The 11500-nt window shown below is 36.2% G+C and overlaps 1 protein-coding gene and 1 long non-coding RNA gene across 2 annotated transcripts; both read left to right on the top strand.

Annotated features, from left to right (window-relative positions):
- Positions 1 to 2937: 2937 nt before the first annotated feature.
- LOC111486104 (beta-galactosidase) lies at positions 2938 to 10013 on the top strand. The gene is made up of 18 exons (XM_023133119.1): positions 2938 to 3135; positions 3223 to 3355; positions 3739 to 3978; positions 4353 to 4499; positions 4591 to 4669; positions 4938 to 5121; positions 5234 to 5299; positions 5944 to 6183; positions 6276 to 6482; positions 6895 to 7198; positions 7358 to 7517; positions 7619 to 7727; positions 7864 to 7999; positions 8103 to 8158; positions 8242 to 8541; positions 8635 to 8757; positions 8854 to 9546; positions 9695 to 10013. The coding sequence occupies exons 2-18, from the start codon at positions 3226 to 3228 to the stop codon at positions 9863 to 9865; spliced, it is 3345 nt and encodes a 1114-aa protein (XP_022988887.1). The 5' UTR covers positions 2938 to 3135; positions 3223 to 3225; the 3' UTR covers positions 9866 to 10013.
- Positions 10014 to 10199: 186 nt separating this feature from the next.
- LOC111486152 lies at positions 10200 to 10610 on the top strand. The gene is made up of 3 exons (XR_002718811.1): positions 10200 to 10234; positions 10359 to 10360; positions 10538 to 10610. It is a non-coding gene; the product is annotated as an uncharacterized LOC111486152 (long non-coding RNA).
- Positions 10611 to 11500: the final 890 nt, after the last annotated feature.

Genomic DNA, 11500 nt, shown 5'->3' with positions numbered 1-11500 from the left:
TTTAAAAAAAAAAAAAAAAAAAAAAAAAAAAAAAAAGTTATCAAATTATTATTTTAAAAAATTTAGATTAAGAATGATTTATTTATTTATTCATCTCGGATATATCGTTCAAACTTAATCGTAACGTTTCGATCTCCGTGGATGTTATTAGTCTGGTAAACTTGTCAGCCACTTTATAAGAAAGTAAATGCTAGCAAGTCAAAAAAAAATTAAAAGGTTATTAAAGCTGCCAGAAGTTGTTACACTATTAAAATTTGAAATTGTCATTTACTCCGAGCTGAAACTGATTCGTTGATTATTTAGAATCTTGACGAGGAACAAGACCACAGTTTTTGTTTGTTACGTATCGTTGTCAGTCTCATAATTTTAAAATATGTGTTAAAAAGAGGTTTCCACACCCTTATAAGGAGTGACAATCCACATCCTTGGGGGTCAGCATTCTCGCTAGCACACCACTTGTTGTCTAACTCTTATACCATTTATAACAGTTCAAGTCCACCACTAGCTAATATTGTCTGGTTTAGCCCGTTATGTATCACCTTCAACTTCATAGTTCTAAAACGAGTATGTTAGGAAGAGGCTTCTTCACCCTTATAAGAAATGTTTCGTTCTCCTCTTCAACCGATATGAGACTTCACAAATTTCAATCGAAGATTACCTTCTGTGGCTATGTGAAGCAAGTTTGGGACTCTTTTCTTCACGTTATTTTTTATTTATTTTTTTAAATTATCCATTTTCCTAGAGAAAAAAAAATTAAATTAATGGACATAATTTATTAGAAACCCCATAAAAATGATGAATTTTATTAATATTTTTTGGAATGAAATTTGGAGACAACATCATTATTTTTGTGTGTCAGTTAGATATCTAAAAAATGAAAATGTCTAGATATCACAAATCCAAAGTACCAAAATAATTTCAAAAATCAATTATCAAATTTATAAATAAATAAATAAATAATAATAAAAAGAGTTGACCAAAACAACCACAATTAAAGGGAAGAAAAGCAGCTGAGGAACAGAAAGGGCCAAAAGGGGAAGGAGCATAAGGAGGCAGCATGGACTAGAGGCAAATAAGTCGACAAACCCGTTAATGTGTTACACACCAAAACTCGAACTTATGAGAACATTCATGAACTTATCGATATTGATGTCTAAATGAACATAGTTTAACCAACATGATACACGAGGTTAGAGTAACGTCCAAGTCCATCGCGAGCAGATATTCTTCGTTTTGGCTTATTACGCTCACAGTTCTAAAATATGTCTCTTAGTGAGAGGTTTCCACACTCTTATAAAAACGCTTTGTTCCCTTGGGATCGATGTCCAATGTCTGACTCTAATACCATTTGTAACAATCCAAGTCCATTGTTAACAAATCTTATTTGTTGTGGCCTATTACGTATTGTCATCAACCTCACATTTTAAAACGCGTCTGCTAGTGAGCGGTTTCCACACTCCTATAAAGAATGCTTTGTTCTCCTCTCCAACCAATATAGGATGTCACAATCCACTCCATTTGAGGACCCAACGCCCTCGCTGACACACTGTCCAGTGTTTGACTAACCGTCCAAGTCCATCGTTACTAGATATTGTCCGTTTTAGTCCATTACATATTACCATCAATCAAGTTCATGTGTCTGCTAGTGAGAGGTTTCTACACCTATAATGCTCAGATATTCTATTGCTCAACATTGAACATGGAGTTGTGTGGTAGGCTTGGAGGCAAGAACAAATGGGCTGCCTCCATGATAGGTGTGTGGCACACACAAACACAAACATTTTTAGGTATTTGATAGCCAATGAGAATTGAAAGAGAAACAAGCCAATATTGGTTCTTGCATTGTGTCAACTCAAAACCCAACACATAATCATAGCCACACAGATTCAATTCAAGCCTTGTATTTATGTTTCCCATTGCCTTTGGGCCTTTAATTTGTATTGTTTTTGGTGGTGGGATTATTATATGTCATTTCCTCATCAAATTTGGCCCATCAATCAATATGGTACTAATTTTCGAACCTTCTCGCTTTATTTAATAATACATTAATACCTCGACGTATGGTCTTATGAATATAATATTAGTTCGAGTAATGTCGACGTTCTACTTGAATCATTTCGCCCATTATGGATTGGTCAGCCGACAAACAGGTAATTCGTAAGCTCAGAGAAATATGTGCATTGAAGTTATATGTTTCGGTTATTAGGGTTAACTTTTTGAGACACGGGAACAATAATGATTTTTATAAAATAATGAATTTCTAGGACTAAATATAAAATAGAAAAGGGAGGGATTGAAAAAAATGATAAAAATGGTATTGAAAAATGTTAAATATATATAAATATTATTATATTTATTAGTATGTTTTTTTTTTTTTAAAAAAAAGAAAACTATTCTTTAAAATAAAAATATATATTTTTAAAAAAAAATCGGATTTCAACAAAAATAAATTAAAAACTTAATATTTATATATGTGATAATATAAGGTTAATTAGCAAGAACATTCCAAATTTGTGTGGAACATTATCCAGAACAACCTTCTATATTTGAAACAATTATTAATATATATTTGTCGCTTATTTATAATTAATATTATGAATATAAAGATAAAAATGTTAAATAGTTTTGTAAAATATTTTTAATACTTTAAAAATCCTAATTTTCTTTATTTAATTTAGTAAATGAAAAAAATTATAAAATTATTATTTAAGTTTAAAAAAAATTACAATAACGGTTTATAAAATAATAAATTGAAAATTTTTGATAAAATTCTCAAAATTTTTTTAATATTAGTTATATTTTTACCGTTTATCTTCTGATATAAAAATATATTTAAAAAATATTCTGAATTTTAAAATATTTAAAATAAAAAAAATTAAATAAATGGAGACAAAGTCAACACTATTGTAAAGACACTTTCTTGAGGGATAAGATCAGAAACAGATATCCTTCTTCACTCCACAGTTGCCACTCCCTGATTAACATTGGCTTTCAAAATTATTCGTCCAATTACCATATTTATGTGCGATAATCGGCATTGTTACGTGATCAAGCATTCACATATATGAAGAATCGTTCCAGAGATTAAATTTGGATCTAACACTTCGATCGCTCTTTGATCTTCAAACGCTTCAGGTATTGTCTCAGATTTCAGCCATTTTGTTTCTTGGTTTGTGCTCAGATTTCATGGTTTAATGTTGAAAACATTGGTGCGTGTGTTAGGTCATGGCTGTTTTGGGCGCTAAGCTTGTCATTCCCTCTGATAATGGTTACAAGGTGTGGGAAGACCCAAATTTCATCAAGTGGAAGAAGAGGGATTCTCATGTTCCTCTACGCTGCCAGGATTCTGTTGAAGGTTTTACTTATGTTCTTAATTTGTTGTTGTGATGGATGTTGTTGGAAAAATAGGTTTTCTCTGTGGATTATGGAAATTAATTGGTTAGAATTTGAATCTCTTACCTTCTGGTTGAGGATTAACCCCTGTTTGCCCTTGGAATTGAGAGCCCTTGATGCTGGTTTTAACATTGATTTTTTAATGCACTTTTGATTATTTGAATGTAAGCAGTCTGCCAGCGAGAGAGTGGTTTTGGGTGTAACATTTGAGATTATTTAGATGAAACAAACCCTTCTAAATCATGAATGTATGGATCTTTTCGAGTAAAACTAAACTCGTCGTTGTTTGAGTGTTCTTTACCAGTCCCCTAATTGCAGCAAATTCTGGTGGTTGGTGTATTTTAGGATGTTTAAAGTACTGGCATGATCGTAGTAAGGTAGATTTTCTGGTGTCTAACTCGGCTGTTTGGAATGATGATGCTGTTCAAAGTGCTCTTGATAGTGCTGCTTTCTGGGTCAAGGGCTTACCTTTCATTAAGTCTCTATCTGGTTATTGGAAATTTTACTTGGCCGCTAGTCCAACCAGCGTTCCAGAGGATTTTCATGGAAGTGCATTTGAGGATTCTGAATGGACAACTTTGCCAGGTATATTTCAATGCTCAGATGAAACAGTTAGAGATCTGTGAATTTGGTGTGGATTATTATCTTTTTTTGCATGAGGCTCTCTATTTCTAGCCTAAACTGAATTAGCCATATTCATAAGGGTGGTTGGAGATACCCTCCAAGGTCCTGCCTGGTGTTAAGATCTCGAGAGCCCCATGACGCCTGGTTTGATGGATTAGTTTATCCAAATTGAATTATTTGAGTTTAAAAAAGTTGGACCATAGCTTTCTTTTGCATAATGAATCTTTAGGAGAACAAAAGAGGAATAGAGGACATCTGTTTCTCTTCTTTAACGTTGTTGGATAAACACATGTTTTTGTCTGATGAACTTTTTATTTGTTGACTATTTGGAACAGTTCCTTCAAACTGGCAGATGCATGGATTTGATCGGCCCATTTATACCAACATTGTGTATCCCTTCCCTCTCGATCCTCCGCATGTTCCCGAGGACAATCCTACAGGCTGCTACCGAACTTATTTCCATCTTCCAGAAGAATGGAAAGGTTCTTTTTCTTCCTTTTTTTTCTCTCTCTCTCTCTCTCTCTCTTCCTGTTTTCTAGAAAGATAAGAAGCAATACTCGTTACGTTTGACAGGTCGTAGAATTTTGTTGCACTTTGAAGCTGTTGATTCTGCATTTTTTGTGTGGATAAATGGGAGTCTCGTAGGGTACAGGTAAACGGTCGCTTGTAAGGCAAATTTATTTGTCATACATCTGTTGTCTTTGATAGTTTTGCTCTCTTTTGTGCTGGTTTTCTTATGAGAAAATAGATTTGGTTTGTGGGTTTTAGTAGACTGTGCCAAAGGAACTTGTGGTCATTTGGAGGGGTTTGGTGAAATTAGTATTTATAGCAAATTCAAAGTTAGGAGATTATAGTGTTGAATATGAAATCTGAGACTCTTTCGAAGAGTTAAATTTTTGGTGTGGTTATGGTTAGGTCAGTCAGGACAGCAGACTACCAGCAGAGTTTGAAATAACAGAATATTGCCATCCATGTGGCTCAAAGTCCAAGAATGTTCTTGCCGTTCAAGTGTTAAGATGGAGCGATGGTTCTTACCTTGAGGACCAAGACCAGTGGTGGCTCTCAGGGATTCATCGTGACGTCCTTCTTTTATCCAAACCTCAGGTTTTTTTTCAATCTTTTCTCTACTCTACTTTCAGTTTTATATGGAAAGTTTTGCAAGTGTTGTTAGTCAGTTATGTTGGTTTGTTTGTGATTGGAGTTGGTTTGTATGTAGGTATTCATAGGGGACTACTTTTTCAAGTCTCATGTTGGGGAGGATTTTTCTTGGGCTGATATACAGGTACGCTATATGCTTTCGGTACAGACTTCTGTTATTATTTTTTGAATAAAATGATACGTTATCATATTAAGTTTTAACTTACATTTTGAAGTATTTGGGTCGAAATGTTCAATTCGACAAACAGTTGATGCTTCTACTTCTCAAATGGTTACATATATGTGTGTGTATGTATATCACAGGAAAAGTGTCTGATGTATTGAAACAAGAGTTGCAATATTAACCTTTACATTTCATAAATGTTTCAAAACTACATTTGAAGTAGAAATCCGTTAATAGAATTTTGGATGCAAATTGAAATTTGGAAGGAGTGTGGCAGTATTTGGGTCCCTGTTTTCATTCTTTGTCGTCGCTACATTGTTTCAAGTTCCAATTTTCGTCCAACATGCTCCAAATGTTGTTTTGAAACGTATGTGAAAGGTTAAAAAGGTAATATTGCAATTTTGAATCATGAAGGATATTGTTAAAACAAGTAGCAACGGGGCATTTTTTGTAATTTAGCCAAAAAAAAAATTGACCCATAAACTTTGATTGTAAAAATAAAACCCTCAAACTTTCATAAACCGAAAAATTGGAGCCTTATGGGCCAGAAATTGATTTTGTTAGCTTGATGGCATAATTTCTCAAACTTCATGTTCATCTTACAGGTTGAAGTGAAAATTGACAACTCTCTTGAAACGAAGAAGGAAAATTTTCTTTACGATTATAAGCTAGAAGCAGTATTGTTTGACGTTGGAACCTTGGACAATCATGAAGACATTGCTGATCTTCTCTCATCAAACGTGGCCAGTGTTAAGCTTTCTCTGCTCTCTGCCACAACCCTGGGGTTCCATGGTTATGTACTTGGGGGAAGAATGGAAAAGCCTAAGCTTTGGTCTGCAGAGCAGGTTTTGAAGATTCTCAATAATCTGCTACTTTCTCTTCTCTTTCTGTGTCACTGCTTGCTAATTTTTAATCTCTTCTTTTCGCTTGCAAACAGCCACATCTCTACACTCTTATTGTTCTTCTGAAAGACTCATCAGATAAGATTATCGACTGTGAATCATGCCTAGTTGGAATAAGAAGTATAACGAAAGCTCCAAAACAGCTACTCGTCAATGGGTGTCCAGTGGTGATCAGAGGTGTGAACAGGCATGAACATCATCCACGGCTCGGGAAGACGAATATAGAGTCCTGCATGGTTAAGGTAACGCTTTCTTTTTGTTTGTATAAATTGAAACAAAAATGCTAAAATCCAATTTAATAAAAGCATAGAACACAATTAGAAAAAATGGTCCCCCAAAAATAGTATAATCTATTAGGACATTCGTAGCTAGTTGCAAATCTTCAAAAGAAAATGGAAACTTAACTAATTAATGGGTTCAATTGCACTATTTATTGCTGTATTAGATTTAAACTACTACGCTCGTTCAAGGTTTAAATTGATGAAACCGAGTTTAAAATTTGAATTGACTCACCTACCTTTGTTTAGCGGTATGCATTCAACTTTTTTCCATTTCTTTATTTGTCACGTCTTACACTAAAGAGGCATAGTTTATAGGCCGTAGTGATGATACTCTATATGGCGAGTTAGTTGTTTGTTTTTCATGTGGTTACAGGATTTGGTCCTAATGAAGCAAAACAACATTAATGCGGTGAGAAACAGCCATTATCCACAACACCCTCGATGGTATGAGCTGTGCGATTTGTTTGGCATGTACATGGTAGACGAGGCCAACATAGAAACACATGGTTTTGATCTTTCCGGACATGTGAAGCATCCAACTTTGCAACCAAGTTGGGCTGCTGCAATGTTGGATCGTGTAATAGGAATGGTGGAAAGAGACAAGAATCATGCCTGTATTATAGTTTGGTCCTTGGGAAATGAGTCTGGATATGGACCCAACCACTCTGCTCTTGCTGGTTTGTCATTTTGGTTTAATTCTATTTTTGAGTTGGTTTTAATAGTAAGAAATGCTTGGATATACTCTTGTTTGATGCTTGCAAGGCCAATTTTATCTCGACCTACACAATATTTTTTATTTATGCAAGAAAGTTTTTGACTCATAGACATTGGTGTAGGCTGGATTCGCGGAAAAGATCCTTCTCGAGTGTTGCACTATGAAGGAGGAGGGTCTAGAACCTCTTCTACTGATATAATTTGTCCCATGTACATGCGTGTGTGGGACATTGTGAAGATTGCTAATGATCCCGATGAAACTCGTCCTTTGATCCTCTGCGAGTGAGTCTTGTCAATAACTCTTTTTTAACCTTTTATGGATAATCCTACAACATTTTCATTGTTGGTTTTGTTTAATGTTATACATCTTCAAAAAACAATAGGTACTCACATTCGATGGGAAACAGCACCGGGAATCTTCATAAATATTGGGAAGCAATTGACAACACCTTTGGACTCCAAGGAGGGTTTATCTGGGATTGGGTTGATCAGGTTTTGAGATCAGCTGTTTGTTTGTTTTACTTATGAATTATCTGCTTCATTTTCTGCAAACTACTTTCTAAGCATTACCTTTGAGGTGTTTAACCCTTTTTTACATTAGTTTCAAAGGTTTTACTTTTTGATCTAGGCACTATTGAAGGAGGTTGGCAATGGCAGGAAGCGATGGGCTTATGGAGGTGAATTTGGAGATATTCCAAATGATTCGGTTTTTTGTATGAACGGTGTGACATGGCCAGATCGAACTCCACATCCTGCACTAAATGGTAACTTGAAAATCATCTTGTTATTTATATAGAGATGTGATGAGCAACACTTTCAAAAGCATCGTGTATGTTACTGACAAGTTTTCAAATTTGCAAAACTCAGAGATCAAGAATCTCTATCAGGAAATCAAGTTTTCATTCAAGGATGGAACACTTAAGGTTCTTCAGATGCCTAACTAGATTATTTCATCATATATTGAAGCTTGGAGGGAGATGTTTTACATTGAATTTCCATTTTACAGGTTTTGAATGCTCATTTCTTTACAACAACAGAGGATTTGGAGTTCAGTTGGAGCATTTATGGTGATGGTCTTGAACTTGGAAATGGAATTCTCTCTCTTCCTGTTTTAGGTCCTCAGGGAACTCATAATATTGAATGGCAATCAAGTCCATGGTATGATCTATGGGCTTCATCACCTGCATTAGAGTTCTTTCTAACCGTATCTGTGAAACGTCTGCACTCAACGCGATGGGTCGACGCTGGTCACACCATTTCATCATCACAAGTCCAGTTGCCGATGAAGCGAGAATATTTTCCTCATGTTAGTGCTTATATACATTGATTAAAACTAATTCAGAGAGTTTACCATTCCAATAATATAAATTAACTGTGGAAAATATGTAATGATTTGCAGTCCATCAAGAATGAAAATTCTACTTTACTCAGTGAAATTCTTGGGGATACGGTTCGAGTCTACCAGCAGGACTTATGGGAGATTAAATTAGATGTTCAAACTGGAACACTTGAAAGCTGGAAGGTAATATAATATATGGTTGGATTTTCACTATGCCCCTTAGCCCCTTAGACCGTTCAAGAGAACTAGGGAATCCTGATGTTGAGTATTGACTTGTAGGTTAAAGGAGTTCCTCTGATAATTAAGGGCATCATGCCTTCCTTCTGGAGGGCGCCTACTGATAATGACAAAGGTGGAGGTTCATGTAGTTATTTTTCCTTGTGGAAAGCTGCCCATATTGACAGCCTCTCTTTCAGTGCCGAAAGATGTTCCATACTTAGTACAACAGAACATTATGTGAAAGTTGCTATCGTTTTTCTCGGTGTCGGGAGTGATGATCAGCAGACTTCTTCCTCCGACTCGGAGAAATCAAATATCTTAATTCAAGTGGATATGACATATACGATTTTCGGTTCTGGAGATGTGATCGTGGACTGCAAAGTACAACCAAGTCCAAATCTTCCTCCTTTGCCACGCGTGGGAGTCAAGTTTAATCTGGATAAATCTATGGACCGGGTCAGATGGTATGGAAGAGGGCCATTCGAGTGTTATCCTGATCGAAAAGCAGCTGCTCATGTCGGAGTTTATGAGAAGAATGTGTCTGAAATGCATGTTCCATACATTGTCCCTGGAGAATCTTCAGGCAGGACTGATGTCAGGTGGGTAACTCTTGAAAACAAGGATGGTATCGGAATCTATGCCTCGATATACGGAAGCTCGCCGCCTATGCAAATGAGTGCAAGCTACTACTCCTCTGCCGAGCTTGACCGTGCAGAACACAACGAGGAGCTTGTTGAGGGAGATGACATTGAGGTAATTATATCTGTTTATCCAACATAACTTCTGAGCTAAAAGTTTCTTAAGAATGTGCTGGTTTGATATCCTCTGATCTGATTTGTCTGTTGACTTTTTACTCGTCCTCTACGTTCTAAGCTCTTAGTTTCGTCATGGTGTCGTGTAGGTTCATCTTGACCACAAGCACATGGGTGTGGGAGGAGATGATAGCTGGTCTCCCTGTGTACACGACGAGTATTTACTTCCTCCAGTGCCGTACTCATTCTCGATCAGGTTCTGTCCAGTAACTCCGTCTACTTCTGCCTATGATGCTTACAGATCCCAACTTCCAGTGTAGTGAATTTGGCATCAACATTCAACCAAGTAAAGAACTTGTTCCTGGTTGTCTGTGGCTCAAATTAAATAAACATTACGAATAATGGCAGTGTTGCTATGGATTTCATGATCTTGTTGAGATAATGGATATCCCTCTGTTGTTTCCATCTCATTTTGATATCTGGGCTCTTAGAAGCCGAAGATTTTGGGTACCTCTAAGACAAGGTGTGGCTGAAGAGAGTGAGTTTGGGAGTTTGAATTAGGGATGGATTATAGAAAAATGAGTTAAGTGTGTTAATAGTCCTGTGGAGCTAAAATAGATACTGGAATAGGACGCAAGGGACAATTTTGACCTATAACTTTAGGACGTGTTTCGATCGTGTCCGAAATGGTTTAAAATTTTCATTTTTACTATTAACTTTTGAAATTGTTTTGAAACGACCATTTTGTTAGGTTCTCTTTTAGACGAGATGAAAATTTAACATGGTGGTAAAGCTATAAGAAATTTTGAATAGTTGTAGCCATTTGAAAGACAGGATGAAAGTTAGGGTCTTTATTTCATAACCCGTAGACGAAATTTTGGGTTAGGAGATAGATGAGTAAGAGAAAAACGATAGACCGAGACAATTAAACACAAGTATGACTATTGCTCGATTAATTTCATACATGTGGTCTTCCTATCACGGAAGGTTAGTATGCCATTTTGGTTTCTCATGCCTTATGATTACTTCATATGTTCGTTCGAGTTTAGTAGTTAGATTGAATACCTGCGTTTATTAGGAGAATGAAAGGATTTAGTGGGTAGATTAATGTCCATTTGAATTTTGGTTCTTAAAATTTGAAAAGTGCGTGGATTTTTCATTTTATTTTGTGAGAAAATCAATATTAATTCCTCTTATCCGACATATTGCTTCGTTTCTCCAAACTTGAGAACTGAGAGCCCTGTAAATGAACAACTGGATGATTATTACGCGATAGAATTCAAATGGTTAATAATTAACTAATTAATATATTAAAAGAAATTAGAAAGAAGAATAATAATATTAATAAAAAAAGGTTAGAAATTAGAGCCATTTTTTGTTTCATTTGTTTTATCCGACGACAAGGGTTTTGTTAGGATCGGAAATATAAGCTTCAACGTTCATATCGTCGACGGTTTTCCAGGGTCAAAGTCATAACGGTCTTCAGAGCCGTTACCCGCCATTCTCGGATGCCAGCTGTCTCGGCCGCCGCAGGCGCATATTTCACTCGGGCTTATATATATATATGTCTCCCGCACTCACACTCTCTTCTTCAGCGCACATTCTCACACTAGAATCAGAGCGCTCCATCAACGTCCTCTTCCCTTCCGAGTGTTCGTTGCCCAAACCGAAGGCTAGAACGTACAAGGCTCCATCAACGGCCTCTTCTCTTTTGAGTGTTCGCTGCTCAAACCAAACGCTACATTGTTACCAGGCAATCGGAGGAAGAGAGAGCAGAACCCAAAGGAGTTTCTCGCCTCGTCTCGGTGATGAAAAATAGAGGTGAAGTACCTTCATTCCGCCTTTTAGTTTTATGCGTGGTTTGGTCGCTGTTCTAGGTTTGAAATTTTAAGGTTACAGTGATGATTTTGCTCTTTCTTTGGATTGAAATTAATATTTGAAGTAGCATTGTCTTA

The sequence above is a fragment of the Cucurbita maxima genome, unplaced genomic scaffold (genome assembly GCF_002738345.1).
Source record: "Cucurbita maxima cultivar Rimu unplaced genomic scaffold, Cmax_1.0 Cma_Scf00001, whole genome shotgun sequence".
Lineage (NCBI taxonomy): Eukaryota > Viridiplantae > Streptophyta > Magnoliopsida > Cucurbitales > Cucurbitaceae > Cucurbita > Cucurbita maxima.
The sequence above is the reverse complement of the archived record's forward strand: the minus strand, read 5'-3'. Positions and strand labels throughout refer to the sequence as shown.

Excerpts from the sequence above, each read along its gene's own strand:
- LOC111486104 (XM_023133119.1), top strand. The coding sequence starts at position 3,226 with ATGGCTGTTTTGGGCGCTAAGCTTGTCATTCCCTCTGATAATGGTTAC. Across the intron at positions 3,356-3,738 it reads CTGCCAGGATTCTGTTGAAG|GATGTTTAAAGTACTGGCAT; the intron begins GTTTTACTTATG and ends GGTGTATTTTAG. Across the intron at positions 7,199-7,357 it reads CAACCACTCTGCTCTTGCTG|GCTGGATTCGCGGAAAAGAT; the intron begins GTTTGTCATTTT and ends ACATTGGTGTAG.